This window comes from Oncorhynchus clarkii, chromosome 26, assembly GCF_045791955.1.
Source record: "Oncorhynchus clarkii lewisi isolate Uvic-CL-2024 chromosome 26, UVic_Ocla_1.0, whole genome shotgun sequence".
In the NCBI taxonomy this organism is placed as follows: domain Eukaryota; kingdom Metazoa; phylum Chordata; class Actinopteri; order Salmoniformes; family Salmonidae; genus Oncorhynchus; species Oncorhynchus clarkii.
In genome coordinates, this window is record NC_092172.1 from 33,329,305 (window position 1) to 33,349,304 (window position 20,000).

Sequence of the window (20,000 nt, forward strand, 5' to 3'; positions counted from 1 at the left end):
TGCACACCTCCTCCGCCGCGGTCGGCTGGGGTCTATCAAAGGCATCGTTCATTAAACAGTATGTGGAGTAAATGTGTGTGGCCCTTTCCTGCAGTCAAATTACTAAAGCACCCTCTAGTGGCCTCATGGGTGGAACGGTATTTGTCATTTCATAATTATTAAACATAATTTTTTTTAAACACATAAAATCCGGTGTTTCTATTTCAAACAGTTTTGTTATATTTCAGTCGTCTGTGATGTGTATAAAGTGTAATATTGGGATGCAAACTCAACATTTAATACATTTCAAATCTATATCTGACATGGTACAGGTGTCTTCTTTTTTTTGATCCCATAACCATGTGTGTGTGGTGTATACTTTTGTTTCAAAGTAGAATTGTATAAGACTACCAAGAAACACTCTGTGTGACCCTGATTTAGCCCACTGCAGTAAAAGGTTAAGAGTTCACAGGAGAGAGAGAGACCCAGCAGTAGTTGAACAACTTATCAGGAACACAGCAGATCTGGCAACCCTCAGTATAGTCTGAGCAAAGGGTTGCCAGATTGACTTGTTTCCTTTGATAACTTGTCTCGTATTACTGCTGTAGTGCCTAACCCCTATCAGAGACAGACTTCCCTTTTAGACGTTCCTTTTCCGCACAGTTCCTCATGTTGCTATATATAGGAGAACACTCCAGGGTTCCGGTGGTGTGTGTGTGCATGCGTGCGTGTGTAGAGGCTGAGTCACTGAGCATGGCGGTCCGGATGTCTCCAACACAAGCCCTTATCACGGGCCTGATAACTCACACATATACACACATACCGCCAGAGCTTATCCACAGGTCTGAGCTAATGTCCTGGTGGGTTTCCTCTCCTTCCTCTGTTGGTGATGAGCATGTGATTATGGCCTGCTGCTGTGGTCCTGTTAGTACTGACACACACACCCTGGGATCTGTCAGGTCTAGAGGCTCACACACCCACACACACTCTCTTACACACACACACTCACATACATCTCCCACACCCCTTGCAGACACACACACACACACACACACACACCAATACACATGCCCCAATAGGTCCACAGACGACGCAATCGCAGCCACACTGCACACTGCCCTAACTCATCTGGACAAGGTGACAAGAGGAATACATAAGTGAGAATGCTGTTCATTGACTACAGCTCAGCATTTAACGCCATAGTACCCTCCAAACTCGTCATTAAGCTCGAGACCCTGGGTCTCGACCCCACCCTGTGCAACTGGGTACTGGACTTCCTGACGGGCCACCCCCAGGTGGTAAGGGTAGGTAACAACATCTCCACCCCGCTGATCTTCAACACTGGGGCCCCACAAGGGTGCGTTCTCAGCCGTCTCCTGTACTCCTTGTTCACCCACGACTGCGTGGCCACGCACGCCTCCAACTCAATCATCAAGTTTGCGGACGACACTACAGTGGTAGACTTGATTACCAACAACAACGAGACGGCCTACAGGGACGAGGTGAGGGCCCTCGGAGTGTGGTGTCAGGAAAATAACCTCTCACTCAACGTCAACAAAACAAAGGAGATGATTGTGGACTTCAGGAAACAGCAGAGGGAGCACCCACCTATCTACATCGACGGGACAGTAGTGGAGAGGGTAGTAAGTTTTAAGTTCCTCGGCGTACACATCACGGACAAACTGGATTGGTCCACCCACACAGACAGCGTTGTGAAGAAGGCGCAGCAGCGCCTCTTCAACCTCAGGAGGCTGAAGAAATTTGGCTTGTCACCAAAAGCACTCACAAACTTTTACAGATGCACAATTGAGAGCATCCTGTCGGGCTATATCACCGCCTGGTACGGCAAGCTCGAGACACACAACCGTAAGCCTCTCCAGAGGGTGGTGAGGTCTGCACAACGCATCACCAGGGGAAAACTAGGTGCATCAAAGCAGGGACTGAGAGACTGAGAGACACACACACAAACAGCTTCTATCTCAAGGCCATCAGACTGTTAAACAGCCATCACTAACATTGAGTGGCTGCTGCCAACATACTGACTCAACTCTAGCCACTTTAATAACGGAATTGATGTAAAAAATGTATCCCTAGCCACTTTAAACAATGCCACTTAATATAATGTTTACATAGCCTACATTACTCATCTCATATGTATATACTGTACTCTATACCATCTACTGTATCTTGCCATCTTTATGTAATACATGTATCACTAGCCACTTTAAACAATGGCACTCTTATATGTTTACATACCCTACATTACTCATCTCATATGTATATACTGTACTCTATACCATCTACTGCATCTTGCCTATGCCGTTCTGTACCATCACTCATTCATATATCTTTATGTACATATTCTTTATCCCTTTACACTTGTGTGTATAAGGTAGTAGTTTTGGAATTGTTAGGTTAAGATACTGGTTGGTTATTACTGCATTGTTGGAACTAGAAGCACAAGCATTTCGCTACACTCGCATTAACATCTGCTAACCATGTGTATGTGACAAATAAAATTTGATATGATTTGACATGCACACACACACACACATGCAGAGATACACATTAACACATATACACACACACACACACACACACACACACACACACACACACACACACAGCTTCCCCACCACCTCATTCACCCTCATTAGTTCCCGACGTCTTTGGAAGTAAAGCACTTTACATCAGTCATTCACCCCGTACATAGAAGAGTCTGTTTTCTCCATTTTCATTTACATTCTGACATCATCATGATCTTTCTTAATGACACAGTCTAAACATGACAGACATACACACACACACACACACACACACACACACACACACACACACACACACACACACACACACATACAACACACAGGTCCAAACATGACACACTACGGCTGTGAGGGAATAGCAGGTCCCATAAAACGGAATCCCAAGCGCTAGAAGAATGTTTAGACAGCGGGACCAGGGTGTGTGTGTGTTGACTTTCTCATCTGGCTTTGGGGGACGATTGGACAAATGTAACTACTTTCACAAACCCACTGGAATGACATTACCTTTCTAAGCAGCAGAAAAATACAAGACATGAATATTGTCACGATCTGATTTCTGTCACTTCAAACATGTATTTTGTTTAGGAATAAATGTTATTTTTTTCATTCTTCATTCTCGCTCTCTTTCTTTCTCTTTCTGTCTCTCCTTCTCTTTTCCCACCTCTCTACCTCCCTCCCCGCTGAGTATAGAGTATACAACACACTACAAATGTAAAAGATTGTTCTTTCACTGAAATATACTATCTATCCAAAATGTATGTCAGAGTACAGCTTAGGACGGTCTGTGTTAGGTTGGCTGAGCCAGAAAGTGTCTGTCATTCAGTGTTAGTCTGCATTTGGAATGCATGGCATGGCATGATTTTCCTACAAGTCTTAGAAAAAATAGTTCCAAAAGTTTTTTTTCCGGAGGGATAGGGTTCTACCAAGAACTGGTTTGATCAAAATAACCCTTTTTGGAAGACAATGGTTCTTTGTAAGGCAAAGGGTTCTTTGATGATTCTTTGGGAGGCAAGAAGTGTTCTTCATAGAACCATATATACTATTTCCCAGCATGCTCTATTGCAGCGAGATTTTCGGAATTGTTTGTTTTACTGTAATATCTATGTTTTTGCATGTGCATTGCTTGGTTGATACATTTTATGCTACACAGAAATAAATAACATACAGTTTTCTAAACAAATCCAATATGTTTGTAATGTGATTTATTGCACCCGTTACTGAGATGGTTGTTCCTGTTTAGATGATTGAGTTAGTCTCAGTATTCAATCTTCCCAACCCTGGCATTCATTCTGAATGCAGGTTGCAGGATCTCCTAACTCTGGCTGGATTCTAATATAATGCCAGTTTAATGTGACTTGCAGGCCTGATGTGGCCTGTAAACCAGGATGTTCCTAACACCGCTGTGTTAGGGTATAACTAGGCCCTCACATAAAGGCCTTATGATACATGCAATGTATTGTCAAAACGAATTACATGTTAAAGTCTAATAAGGTTAGTGCAACTGTTCATGGAGGGTTATAGGAAGAACCCCCCCAAAGATAAAAAGGTTCTCGGTAGAGAACTTCTACACCTTCATTGCTTGCTGTTTGGGGTTTTAGGCTGGGTTTCTGTACAGCACTTTGAGATATCAGCTGATGTACGAAGGGCTATATAAATACATTTGATTTGATTTGATTTAGAACCCTTCACAGATGGTTCTAGGAAGAACCTTTAGATTATAAGATGGTTATTGGTAGAACCCTTCATAGAGGGTTCTAGTTATACGGTGCCTTCAGAAAGTATTCAGACCCCTTTCATTTTTCTGCATGTTGTTACGTTACAGCCTCATTCAAAAATGGATTACATCAAAAAATCCTCAGCAATCTACACACAATACCCCATAACCACAAAGTGAAAACAGGTATTTAGAAATGTTTGTACATGTATTACAAATTTTAAAAAACAGAAATATCTTATTTACATAATTATTCAGACCCTTTGCTATAAGACTCAAAATGTTTCTCAGCTGCATCCTGTTTTCATTGATCATCCTTGAGATGTTTCTACAACTTGATTGGAGTCCACCTGTGGTAAATTAAATGAATTGGACATGATTTGAAAGGCACTCACCTGTCTATATAAGGTCCCACAGTGGACAGTGCATGTCAGTGCAAAAACCAAGCTATGAGGTCGAAGGAAGTTTCCGTAGAGCTCTGAGACAGGATTGTGTCGAGGCACAGATCTGGGGAAGGGTACCAAAACATTTCTGCAGCATTGAAGGTCCCCAAGAACACAGTGGCCTCCATCATTCTTCCTACAGCTGGCCTCCCGGCCAAACTGAGCAATCGGGGAGAAGGGCCTTGGTCAGGGAGCTGACCAAGAACCCGATGGTCACACTGACAGAGCTCTAGAGTTACTCTGTGAAGATGGGAGAACCTTCCAGAAGGACAACCATCTCTGCAGCACTCCACCAATCAGGCCTTTATGGTAGAGTGGCCCGACGGAAGCCACTCCTCAGTAAAAGGCACATGACAACCCACTTGGAGTTTGCCTAAAGGCAACTAAAAACTCTCAGACCATGAGAAACAAGATTCTCTGGTCTGATGAAACCAAGATTATCTTTGGCCTGAATGCCAAGCGTCATGTATGGAGGAAGCATGGTGGTGTCAGCATCATGCTGTGTGGGTGTTTTTCAGCGGCAGGGACTGGGAGACTAGTCAGGCTTGAGGCAAAGATTAACAGAGCCAAGTACAGAGAGATCCTTGATGAACACCTGCTCCAGAGCGCTCAGGACCTCAGAATAAGGTGAACGTTCGCCTTCCAACAGGACAACGACCCTCAGCACACAGCCAAGACAACGCAGGAGTTGCTTCGGGACATGTCTCAGGAATGTCCTTGAGTGGCCCAGCCAGAGCCCGAACCCAATCGAAGATCTCTGGAGAGACCTGAAAATAGTTGTGCAGCAACGCCCCCCCCCCCCCCCCCCCATCCTGCCTGACAGAGGCTGAGAGGATCTGCAGAGAAGAATGGGAAACTCCCCAAATCCAGGTGTGCCAAGCTTGTAGCGTCACCCAAGAAGATGTGAGGCTTTAATTGCTGTCTAAGGATTTTCAACAAAGTACTGAGTAAAGGGTCTGAATAGTTATTTAAATGTGATATTTCTGTTTTTATTTTTATAAATTATCAACAATTTCTACAAACTTGTTTTTGCTTGGTCATTATAGGGTATTATGTGTAGATTGATGAGGGAAGATAACGATTTAATACATTTTAGAATATGTCTGTAACCTATCAAAATGTGTAATAAGTCAAGGGGTCTGAATACTTTCCAAAGGCACTGTATACAGGAGGTTCTTTGAAGGTTATTTTGGAAAAAAAACATACAAATGTCAGTTTTTTTATTTGTTGTATGAAACGACTTAATTCTTATGAAAAAAGTAGAGTTGCATTTTACTTTTGACGGTCAAAAACTGACATATACAATTTCATCCGTGTTCATCTCAGTGTTACCTAACTCCATTCGCTGAGTCTTCCTCTCTGTGTGTACTCTCCAGGTTAATCCCAGGGTCGTGGTCTCCCTGCAGCGTCACCTGTGGGCTCGGCAAACAGACACGGGAGCTGAAGTGTCGTGTCCTCCTCTCCTTCACCCAGACGGAGGTGGACCTGCCCGAGGAGGAGTGCGGTGAAGAGCGGCCCCAGCTGGAGAGGCCCTGCGATGGGGGAGCCTGTACTCTAGGCCCAGGCTTCTCTCCTGACCTCCAGGATCCTCAAGGCCCTCACACCCAGGGTGAGGAGCCCCACCACTGGGACTACAGGGGCTTTAGTGGCTGCTCTGCCTCCTGTGCTACAGGTGAGCTGCACCGGTGCTTCAACGAAACCTAAACGTTGTACCTAACATTGTAACATTGTTATCCCAACCATCATACCAAACATATTTTCCCAAACATTATCTGAAATAATACTGCCACATTATCCCAAAAGGTCATACGAAACATATTCCCAAACATATTCCCAAACATTTTCCCAAACATTATCTGAAATAATACTGCCACATTATCCCAAAAGGTCATACAAAACATATTCCCAAACATTTTCCCAAACATTATCTGAAATATACTGCCACATTATCCCAAAAGGTCATACGAAACATATTCCCAAACATATTCCCAAACATTTTCCCAAACATTATCTGAAATAATACTGCCACATTATCCCAAAAGGTCATACGAAACATATTCCCAAACATATTCCCAAACATTTTCCCAAACATTATCTGAAATAATACTGCCACATTATCCCAAAAGGTCATACAAAACATATTCCCAAACATTTTCCCAAACATTATCTGAAATAATACTGCCACATTATCCCAAAAGGTCATACAAAACATATTCCCAAACATTTTCCCAAACATTATCTGAAATAATACTGCCACATTATCCCAAAAGGTCATACAAAACATATTCCCAAACATTTTCCCAAACATTATCTGAAATAATACTGCCACATTATCCCAAAAGGTCATACGAAACATATTCCCAAACATTTTCCCAAACATTATCTGAAATAATACTGCCACATTATCCCAAAAGGTCATACGAGACATATTCCCAAACAATTAAACAAACATTATCCTAAACATTACCCTAGGTATAATCCTAAATTCCAAACACTACTAAAAAGGGTTGTACTCTAGCATTATCCCAAACATGCAACATCCTTGTCTACATGATAAATCTGGTAATTACTCAAATAACTCCTTCACTATTACCCTGTGAGATGGCTTTCTTATTAAAGTTTCATATTTATTTTATACAGGATGGGATTCTCATAGTCATAAACAGGAGGTCAGGGGTGTCGAACTCATTTCCCCCTGGGGACCACATTTGTTCTTTAATGGAGTTCAGAAGGCCATAGTGAAAATTGCTTATATTTCCTTGCCATACAATTTTGCAAAACATAGTCCTCTATCCATCAGGGAATTTTCAGCGCTCCCTGACTGTCTAATGATTATTAGTGAGCCAAACAGTCAAGAAACTGTATGAATATAGGTCCATTATCATTTCTACACAGTTTGGATTTGGTTTCAGTCATTTTAAAGTATATTGAGTTAGTTTCCCCCAAAACAAAAATGTTACTCATTTAGAAGAAGAACAAGTAGTCAAACCGCTGCAGTAGATGCTTTGTTTCTATCTTAGTGTCCATGTGTGACCTCTTTGTTTCTCTAACCCTACTATCTCACTCTCAGCTCTCCCTCTCTCAGCTTTCCCTCTCTCAGCTCTCCCTCTCTCAACTCTCCCTCTCTCAGCTCTCCCTCTCTCAGCTCGCCCTCTTTCAGCTCTCTCAGCTCTCCCTCTCTCAGCTCTCCCTCTCTCAACTCTCCCTCTCTCTCTCAGCTCTCCCTCTCTCAGCTCTCTCTCTCTCTCAGCTCTCCCTCTCTGAGCTCTCCCTCTCTGAGCTCTCCCTCTCTGAGCTCTCCCTCTCTGAGCTCTCCCTCTCTCAGCTCTCGCTCTCTCAGCTCTCGCTCTCTCAGCTCGCCCTCTCTCAGCTCTCCCTCTCTCAGCTCGCCCTCTCTCAGCTCTCCCTCTCAGCTCGCCCTCTCTCAGCTCTCCCGCTCTCAACTCGCCCTCTCTCAGCTCCCCTCTCTGTTGTTCTCTGTTTTTGGTCACCTTTTCATTCTCCACCTAAACCACCCACCCTCTCTCTCTCTCAGCCTGCCCCCCCTCCTCCTCTCTCTCTCTAACTCTGTTCCCCCTCTCGCCCAGGGAGACAGACAGCAGTGGTCAGGTGTGTGAGCCGGGAGAGAGGAGGAGAGGAGGTTGACGATTCTCTCTGTGACCCCTCTAGCCGCCCTCCAGTCATGGGCCGCATCTGCAACCCCGAGCCGTGTCCCCCAAGGTGAGAATCTAACACACATTAGGCAATCCTCTGCTGACTGGCTGGCTGGGTTGAAGTTCAGGCCAATCACAACTAGAGGTTGACCGATTATGATTTTTCAACACCGATACCGATTATTGGAGGGCCAAAAAAAAGCCGATACCTATTAATTGGCCGATTTTTTTATTTTTTTATTTGTAATAATGACAATTACAACAATACTGAATGAACATTTATTTTTAACTTAATATAATACATCAATACAAATAAATTTAGCCTCAAATAAATAATGAAACATGTTCAATTTGGTTTAAATAATGCAAAAACAAAGTGTTGGAGAAGTAAAAGTGCAATATGTGCCATGTAAAAAAGCTAACGTTTGAGTTCCTTGCTCAGAACAAGAGAACATATGAAAGCTGGTGGTTCCTTTTAACATGAGACCTTCAATATTCCAAGGTAAGAGGTTTTAGGTTGTAGTTAATATAGTTTTTATAGGACTATTTCTCTCTATATCATTTGTATTTCATATACCTTTGACTATTGGATGTTCTTATAGGCCCTTTAGTATTGCCAGTGTAACAGTATAGCTTCCGTCCCTCTCCTCGCCCCTACCTGGGCTCAAACCAGGAACACATCGACAACAGCCACACTCGAAGCAGCGTTACCCATCACTCCACAAATGCCGCGGCCCTTGCAGAGCAAGGGGAATAACTACTCCAAGTCTCGGAGCGAGTGACGTTTGAAACGCTATTCGCGTGCACCCCGCTAACTAGCTAGTCATTTCACATCGGTTACACCAGCCATTAGGCTGATAGGCTTGAAGTCATAAACAGCGCTGTGCTTGTGAAGAGCTGCTGGCAAAACACACGAAAGTGCTGTTTGAATGAATGCTTACGAGCCTGCTGGTGCCTGCCATCGTCAGACTGCTCTATCAAATAATAGACTTAATTATAACATAATAACACACAGAAATACGAGCCTTTGTTCATTAATATGGTCAAATCCGGAAACTATCATTTAGAAAACAAAAAGTTTATTATTTCAGTGAAATACGGAACTGTTCGGTATTTTATCTAACGGGTGGCATCCCTAAGTCTAAATATTGCTGTTACATTGTACAACCTTCAATGTTATGTCATAATTACGTACATTTCTGGCAAATTAGTTCGCAATGATCCAGGCTGCCCAAACTGTTGCATATACCTTGACTCTCCGTGTAATGAACGCAAGAGAAATGACACAATTCCACCTGGTTAATATTGCCTGCTAACCTGGATTTCTTTTAGCTAAATATGCAGGTTTAAAAAATATATACTTCATTGTATTGATTTTAAGAAAGGCATTGATGTTTATGGTTAGGTACAGTCGTGCAACGATTGTGCTTTTTTTGCAAATGTGCTTTTGTTAAATCATCCCCCAGCGTTGCATCGATTATATGCAACGCAGGACACGCTAGATAAACTAGTAATATCATCAACCATGTGTAGTTAACTAGTGATTATGATTGATTGATTGATTGTTTTTTATAAGATAAGGTTAATGCTAGCTAGCAACTTACCTTGGCTTCTACTGCATTCGCGTAACAGGCAGGCTCCTCGTGGAGTGCAATGTAAGGCAGGTGGTTAGAGCATTGGACTAGTTAACCGTAAGGTTGCAAGATTGAATCCCAGAGCTGACAAGGTAAAAATCTGTCGTTCTGCCCCTGAACAAGGCAGTTAACCCACTGTTTCTAGGCCGTCATTGAAAATAAGAATGTGTTCTTAACTGTCTTTCCTAGTTACATAAAGATTAAATAAAGATTAAATAAAAAATAAAAAAACGCAAAATCAGCATGGAAAAATACAGATTTCCGATTATTATGAAAACTTGAAATCGGCCCTAATTAATCGGGCCTAATTAATCGGCCATTCTGATTAATCGGGCCTAATTAATCGGCCATTCTGATTAATCGGGCCTAATTAATCGGCCATTCTGATTAATCGGTCAACCTCTAATCACAGCAACTCATTAACATTCTATGTTTGACTAATTATCGATACTGCCAGGAACCATCTTCTGTTGTCATGCAAAGATACACGCTCATTAGCATACCCCTGTTTGTGTGTGCGTGTGTGTTTTTCAAGTTTTAAGTTTTATTAGTTGTATGAACAGGATACACAATGAAATGCTAACTTTCAGGTTGCTTCTCGACAATGCAACAACAATAACCAATAATAAAATATAAGACTACAAACATAAAGTAAATGGCTCAGTGGAATAGAAATAAGCATTTTAGCATAAGTATAATACAGGAAGGCACATATTCTAGTACAATATTTACACATGTATTGGGGAAGGGGGGGATTGGGGGGCAAGTGTTTAAATTGTGCAGTATTAGCATTAGTAAATACAAGTCTGTTAGCAGCAATTTTTATAAGATAAGGTTAATGCTAGCTAGCAACTTACCTTGGCTTCTACTGCATTCGCGTAACAGGCAGGCTCCTCGTGGAGTGCAATGTAAGGCAGGTGGTTAGAGCATTGGACTAGTTAACTGTAAGGTTGCAAGATTGAATCCCAGAGCATGACATGATGTAAGTGCAAAGGTGCAAAAAGTGGTCAGTCCAGTTCAAGTGTTCACCATACCTGTAGATAGAAACTGTCTTCCTCAGGCACCATTTCAAGTAGATGTCCTGGATGGGTGGGAACACACCCCAGTGATGTACTGGGCCATCTTTACCCCCCGCTGGAGGGCCTTGCAGTCGTAGACAGAGCCATTCCCATACCAGGCTGTGAGGTAACCGGTCAGGATGCTCTCGGTGGTGCAGCGGTAGTATTTGGAGAGGATCCGGGGTGGCACGCTGAATTTCTTCATCGGCCTTAAGAAGTAAAGATCCTGTTGTGCCCTCTTGACAAGAGCAGTGGTGTTGTTGGTCCATGTCAAGTCTTTGGTGAGGTGGACATGGAGGGACCTAAAACTGCTGACTCTCTCTACTGCAGTGCCGTTGATGTGGATCGGGGCGTGTTCCCTCATCTGCATCCTGAAGTTGACAATAAACTCCTTTGTTCTGCTGATAGTGAGGGAGAGCTTGTTGTCCTGCCAGTTCACTCACATCCCTATAGGCTGACTCAGGTCTACAACCGTGGTGTGGTCAGCAAACTTGATGATGGAGTGGGTGTCGCCACACAGTCATGGGTGAACAGGGAGTACAGCAGAGGAGTGAGGACACACCCCTGGGGGGCCCCTGTGTTAAGAGTAAGTGTGGAGGAGATGTTGTTGCCAATCCTCACAGCCTGTGGTCTGCTTGTCATGAAGTCCAGGATCTAGTTGCAGAGGGTGGTGTTCAGACCCAGGGCTTTGAGCTTGGTGTCAAGCTTGGAGGGAACAATAGTGTTGAATGCTGAACTTAGTCAATGAACAGCATTCTCACATAGGTGTTCCTCTTGACCAGATGTGTTACGGCCGTGTGTGTGTGCGTGCCGGCGTGCGTGCATGCATGCATTAGTTCGTGTGTGCTTCTCTTACCCGTAAACCCATTAACATACTCCTCCCACCGTTCCTCATTGTCCAGTGAAGGCAAACATCCTCTGTCACCTAGGATGTTTGTTAGCGACCAATCGGATGTTTCTGTTCCTGTAACAACATCCTGTTGTAGTAAATGTGAAGCCGAGGTAAACACGGTGGAAGCACAGCCTAACTGTTTTCTCCTCTCCGTGTCCCTCTAACTGAAACCTTTCCTTCACTGTCTTATTAAGCATCTGGTTGTTTGTTTCCCTTCTGACAAGGCCTGCTGCACACTAAAGTGTGTCGTAAATAGCACCCTATTCCCTATGTAGTGCACTACTTGCTGGTCAAAATAAGTGCACTCTATAGGGAACAGGGTGTCATTTGGGACACAAACCAAAATGAATTGGAGAGGGAATGTAGGTGTTCTGGCAGAGGTGAATGTCATTTGAGAGAGGACAGGTTCTCAGAGCATCAGACAAAGACAGATACAGGCAGACACACACAGTACCCAGAGACAGATACAGGCAGACACACACAGTACCCAGAGACAGATACAGGCAGACACACACAGTACCCAGAGACAGATACAGGCAGACACACACAGTACCCATAGACAGATACAGGCTGACACACACAGTACCCAGAGACAGATACAGAGACAGATACAGGCAGACACACACAGTACCCAGAGACAGATACAGGCAGACACACACAGTACCCAGAGACAGATACAGGCAGACACACACAGTACCCAGAGACAGATACAGGCAGACACACACAGTACCCAGAGACAGATACAGGCAGACACACACAGTACCCAGAGACAGATACAGGCAGACACACACAGTACCCAGAGACAGATACAGGCAGACACACACAGTATCCAGAGACAGATACAGGCAGACACACAGTACCCAGACCCAGACAGGCTGGCACACACAGTACCCAGAGACAGATACAGGCAGACACACACAGTACCCAGAGACAGATACAGGCAGACACACACAGTACCCAGAGACAGATACAGGCAGACACACACAGTACCCAGAGACAGATACAGGCTGGCACACACAGTACCCAGAGACAGATACAGGCAGACACACACAGTACCCAGAGACAGATACAGGCAGACACACACAGTACCCAGAGACAGATACAGGCAGACACACACAGTACCCAGAGACAGATACAGGCAGACACACACAGTACCCAGAGACAGATACAGGCAGACACACACAGTACCCAGAGACAGATACAGGCTGACACACACAGTACCCAGAGACAGATACAGGCAAACACACACAGTACCCAGAGACAGATACAGGCAGACACACACAGTACCCAGAGACAGATACAGGCAGACACACACAGTACCCAGAGACAGATACAGGCAGACACACACAGTACTCAGAGACAGATACAGGCAGACACACACAGTACCCAGAGACAGATACAGGCAGACACACACAGTACCCAGAGACAGATACAGGCTGACACACACAGTACCCAGAGACAGATACAGGTAGACACACACAGTACCCAGAGACAGATACAGGCAGACACACACAGTACCCAGAGACAGATACAGGCAGACACACACAGTACTCAGAGACAGATACAGGCAGACACACACAGTACCCAGAGACAGATACAGGCAGACACACACAGTACCCAGAGACAGATACAGGCAGACACACAGTACCCAGAGACAGATACAGGCTGACACACACAGTACCCAGAGACAGATACAGGTAGACACACACAGTACCCAGAGACAGATACAGGCAGACACACACAATACCCAGAGACGGATACAGGCTGACACATACAGTACCCAGAGACGGATACAGGCAGACACACACAGTACCCAGAGACGGATACAGGCAGACACACACAGTACCCAGAGACAGATACAGGCAGACACACAGTACCCAGACCCAGACAGGCTGACACACACAGTACCCAGAGACAGATACAGGCAGACACACACAGTACCCAGAGAAGGACAGGCCGACACACGCAGTACCCAGAGAAAGACAGGCAGACACACACAGTACCCAGAGACAGATACAGGCAGACACACACAGTATCCAGAGACAGATACAGGCAGACACACAGTACCCAGACCCAGACAGGCTGGCACACACAGTACCCAGAGACAGATACAGGCAGACACACACAGTACCCAGAGACAGATACAGGCAGACACACACAGTACCCAGAGACAGATACAGGCAGACACACACAGTACCCAGAGACAGATACAGGCTGGCACACACAGTACCCAGAGACAGATACAGGCAGACACACACAGTACCCAGAGACAGATACAGGCAGACACACACAGTACCCAGAGACAGATACAGGCAGACACACACAGTACCCAGAGACAGATACAGGCAGACACACACAGTACCCAGAGACAGATACAGGCAGACACACACAGTACCCAGAGACAGATACAGGCTGACACACACAGTACCCAGAGACAGATACAGGCAAACACACACAGTACCCAGAGACAGATACAGGCAGACACACACAGTACCCAGAGACAGATACAGGCTGACACACACAGTACCCAGAGACAGATACAGGCAGACACACACAGTACCCAGAGACAGATACAGGCAGACACACACAGTACTCAGAGACAGATACAGGCAGACACACACAGTACCCAGAGACAGACAGGCCAACACACCCAGACCCAGACAGGCCGACACACACAGTACCCAGAGACAGATACAGGCAGACACACAGTACCCAGACCCAGACAGGCTGACACACACAGTACCCAGAGACAGATACAGGCAGACACACACAGTACCCAGAGAAGGACAGGCCGACACACGCAGTACCCAGAGAAAGACAGGCCGACACACGCAGTACCCAGAGAAAGGCAGGCCGACACACACAGTACCCAGAGAAAGACAGGCCAACACACCCAGACCCAGACAGGCCGACACACACAGTACCCAGAGAAAGACAGGCCAACACACACAGACCCAGACAGGCCGACACACACAGTACCCAGAGAAAGACAGGCCGACACACACAGTACCCAGACCCAGACAGGCCGACACACGCAGTGCCCAGAGCCAGACCTAAAGATAAGGATCAGCCAACCAAGCCCCAAATTGCCGTCACAATCCATGGAACTGTGTCGTTTTTAACATACACAGAACGCAGGTGGTTCCAATATCACTGGCAAGGTCTCAGCTAGTGTTTTTTTAAAACTTGTTATGAAATAATTTAAGTGTCAGCCATGCATTCCTTCAGAGACATAGGCTTAGTCCCAAATTGTACCCTATTCCCTATATAGTGCACTACTTTTGACCAGGGCCCAAAATGCACTAAATAGAGATTAGAGAGCCATTTGGGACGAAGACATAACTTTTGAGCGAAGCCCAGCTTCTAAAAACAAACAAAAAATTCATTTAACATTAGAATAACTTGGAAATGAGGTTCATCTTTGTAATTAAAGTTAGGATAAACATTGCAAATACATTTCTGTTTTCTATGGTGGAATCAAACTTAGAATAAACATCTAGATGATTACTGCATCGTGGAGAGGCTTGAATAATAATACAATTGGAGTTTGTGGTCTGACATAACAACTACTAATGGCTTCAGCAGTAACCTGAGTAAAGTTGTTTCTCCAACTGCAGAAACACAGTAGACTCTCTGGCCCCAGAGTTGAGCTCATGCAAGACATGTTCATTCAGACAGCCCTATGATGCCACACAGACAACCCTATGATGCCACACAGACAACCCTATGATGCCACCCAGACAACCCTATGATGCCACACAGACAGCCCTATGATGCCACACAGATAGCCCTATCATACAACACAGACAGCCCTATGATGCCACACAGATAGCCCTATCATACAACACAGATAGCCCTATCATACAACACAGACAGCCCTATGATGCCACCCAGACAGCCCTATGATGCCACACAGACAGCGCTATGATGCCACACAGACAGCCCTATGATACCACACAGACAGCCCTATGATGCCACACAGACAGCCCTATGATGCCACCCAGACAGCCCTATCATACAACACAGACAGCCCTATGATGCCACACAGGCAGCCCTATCATACAACACAGACAGCCCTATGATGCCAAACAGACAGCCCTATGATACCACACAGACAGCCCTATGATGCCATTTAGACATCCCTATGATGTCACCCAGACAGCCCTATGATCCCACACAGACAGCCCTATGATGCCACAAAGAAAGACCTATGATGCCACAGAGACAGCTTCTATGATGCCACACAGACAGCCCTATGATGCCACACAGACAGCCCTATCATACAACACAGACAGCCCTATGATGCCACACAGACAACCCTATGATGCCACCCAGAGAGCCCTATGATGCCACCCAGACAGCCCTATGATGCCACACAGACAGCTCTTTGATGCCACACAGACAGCTCTTTGATGCCACACAGACAGCCCTATGATACCACACAGACAGTGGGCATGGAGGTGGGCAGGGATTTGGGTGACAGCCCATACCAGCCAGGAGTAGCATTTGTATCTCAATAGTCTAAAGCGGCTCCCCTTCCTTCATCTCCTTCCCTTCAATCCCACTATTGAGATACACCCCAAGTCTGTGGCACTAGGACAGTGGGCATGGAGAGGTTGGTAAGAGAGTGGGTACCAGCCATGCCATGGACTAACAACACCACCACTCTTGTCAAGAGGGCGCAACAGCGTCTCTACTTCCTAAAGCGGCTGAAGAAATTTGCATCCCGTCCCGGGTCCTCTCCAAATACTACCACTGCACCATCGAGAGCATCCTGACTGGTTGAATCATCACTGGTTGCATCATGGCCTGGTATGGAAATTGCTCCGGCCATGACTGCAAGGCCCAGTAAATCACAGGGACCGTACTCCCACACATTCCACGAAATCTACTTGAATCAGTGCGAGGAAGGCACACAGCATCATCAAGGACTCCACACATCCCAGCCACAAGCTGTTCTCTCCCTTCCCGTCGGGCAGACAGTATCGGATCATGAGGTCTGATAACAACAGGCTCAGAGACAGTTTCTACAAGCTATCGGACTGCTGAACACTTAAACTGGACTGACCACCTGCTCTGATTCTCTGCACCTTAACACACATGCACTCACTTATACACACACACACACACACACACACACACACACATATATACATTCATGCTACATACACATCACAACTGCTGCTACCAGACTCTTATTATACTGCATCATTTAAACACTTCCCCCCTTCCCCAAAACACATGTAAATATTGGACTATAAATGATCCCTTCCTGTATTATACTGATGTTAACATGTTTATTCTGTTCTACTGAGCTGTTTACTCTGTTAGTATTCTTATCTTTTATTATTTGGGGTTCAAGCTGTGAAGCTGGTGAAACTCTCTTGTATTTGTTCCACTTCATATTGTTATTATTATGGTAAAGGCCCAAGAGCCACACCCTCTCATGCAAATCCATGCGGATTGGCCACATAGTGGCTCTATAACAAGCGATTGGAAATGCAAACTTTGAAAGGTCAGCCCCCGCATCCTGTCTGACCTAGAGTCATGAAATGTTATACATATTTCCCTCTCATCACACAGAACAAACTTGCCTCAAGAACCCATCAAATTCATTATGATGGATTTTCCACCATTTTTAATTTTGTGAAAAACACTTAAAACACTTCTCCTCTGGCACTGAATGACTCGATCTTCACCAAACGTGATGTCTGAAATCTATAGACCAAGGTCTGTAAGCACATTATAATCCATGTTAGTACGTCAAGTACGACATTGCTGCAACTGACAAATTAACATTCACGTGGGCGTGGTCTGTCACATAAATGCTTATAAATCAGTCACGGATATTGGTATTGTAATGGAACTTGGTACACATGTTCCAAACACTGTGAGGACTGGAAATATGCAGGAAAATTGACATCGACCACACAATGGCGCTATAACGGGTACATTTATTTTTCTTGGTCTATTTCTCTTGGGACACATGCTCAAGGATATGAGTCTAGCTAACCTGTAAAATATGGTCTGCAGGGTAGTGTATGGTTATATCTGTGACTAACATTGAATGGTCGTAACAAGAGAGAGAAACTGAGAGAGTGTGTGTGTGTGTGTGTGTGTGTGTGTGTGTGTGTGTGTGTGTGTGTGTGTGTGTGTGTGTGTGTGTGTGTGTGTGTGTGTGTGTGTGTGTGTGTGTGTGTGTGTGTGTGTGTGTGTGTGTGTGTGTGTGTGTGTGTGTGTTTGAGCAAAAGAGGCAGGAACCTGGTTATTGTTCAAGGAAAAGTCTCTGATTGATTCTAAATGGCTAGTCAGACTGTGCACTCATTAAGAGAGAAGTTGATGAGAGTCAAGCACACACACACACACACACACACACACACACACACACACACACACATCACAGATTGTTTTTCCAATCACTAACCCAAAGGCAGCAGGACAGCTGGCTCAGAGGGCTAGTGTTCGCTGCGTTCAGGAAAAAGCTGATCTTGATTAAGATCAACTCGTTTTATTGACACTAATAAGAGCAGTGTTTTATCATAATGCATAAAAACAGAACTAAAGCAGAAATAAACGTACCATTTAGAGTAGAATAACTACTTTCATGGCAGGTTTTGTCGAGCAGTAGATCTTCTCTTGTGGTCGTCTGGATCCAGGTTTCTGTTTCATGGAGATGATGGTTATTGCAGAGTAGAAGACTGCTGTGCTTTTTATGATCTTATAAATACAGACGTCTCAAAGACTGCATCCCAACTGGCACACTGTTCCCTACATAGTGCACAACTCTTGACCAGAGCCCTATGGGCCCTAGTTAAATGTAGTGCACTATACAGGGAATAGGGTGCCATTTGGGATGCACAAAAATACTTGTGATCCCAGTCAGAACAAAGCCCTGGGAGTGTTGTCTCTGAGGTACTAAGATGGTACGGTATTCTCATCAGTTTTCCGGGAGCTCTTAAAATAGACCTCTTAGATAAACAGTGTTTCCTCTTTTGCTTTCTCACGCTTACATAAGACGGTGGATGAAGGCACCGTGATTGTGTTCCAAATGACACCCTATGGGCCCTGGTCAGGAGTAGTGCACTACATAAGGAATAGGTGCCATTGGGGACACAGTCACCATCTCTCTCCAACAGCGTTTTGGTACCCCAGAAGTACATTCATTTCCAATGGAACGCTGCGTTTCCTTGCAGCATTGTGTTGCAGAGGCAGTTGTTGCAGTGCGTTCTGTGTGCTGCATACCTTGGATTTATCAAACGTATTTCATCAAACTGTCTGCGTAGACGGCTTGACAGAAATGGTAGCAGAAGGTGAACGTTGAACTATTGTTGCTCACATATCGAGGTGATAATGCGTACCATTTAGCACAATAACGCTGTCGGTGTGATCGAGGCGTCAGCCATAAGACTGATAAATAGTTAGTCCAGGGAGCTATTTGGTTAACTATTTAACTATCTTCATTGACCCTTTTGACTCATCACATATCAAATTAAATTTTATTAGTCACATATGTTATTCCGGGTGTAACGAAATGCTTGTGTTCCTAGTTCCAACAGTGCAGTAATATCTAACAATACACAACTACACACACTGATCTAAAAGTTAAAGAGTACTGCTGCTCCTTCTTCACCACACTGTCTGTGTGGGTGGACCATTTCAGATGGTCACTTATCTGAAGCTTTTTCACCCTCTCCACTGTGGTCCCGTCGATGTGGATGGGGGCGTGCCCCCTCTGCAGTCCCCCTGTTGTTTCTCTCTGTGTTGTTGGGAAGGGCCCGTAACTAAGCATTTCACTGTTAGTCTACACCTGTTGTTTCTCTCTGTGTTGTTGGGAAGGGCCCGTAACTAAGCATTTCACTGTTAGTCTACACCTGTTGTTTCTCTCTGTGTTGTTGGGAAGGGCCCGTAACTAAGCATTTCACTGTTAGTCTACACCTGTTGTTTCTCTCTGTGTTGTTGGGAAGGACCCGTAACTAAGCATTTCACTGTTAGTCTACACCTGTTGTTTCTCTCTGTGTTGTTGGGAAGGGCCCGTAACTAAGCATTTCACTGTTAGTCTACATCTGTTGTTTCTCTCTGTG

At 44.8% G+C, this 20,000-nt stretch overlaps 1 protein-coding gene across 1 annotated transcript in view; it reads left to right on the forward strand.

The window, feature by feature from the left end:
* Positions 1 to 20,000, forward strand: part of LOC139384605 (ADAMTS-like 3) — a 314,459-nt gene that overhangs the window by 252,271 nt on the left and 42,188 nt on the right. Inside the window, exons 17-18 of the mRNA XM_071129427.1 lie at positions 6,059 to 6,354; positions 8,270 to 8,402. Of these exons, the coding sequence (XP_070985528.1) occupies positions 6,059 to 6,354; positions 8,270 to 8,402 (429 nt within the window). The remainder of the gene's footprint in view (positions 1 to 6,058; positions 6,355 to 8,269; positions 8,403 to 20,000) is intronic.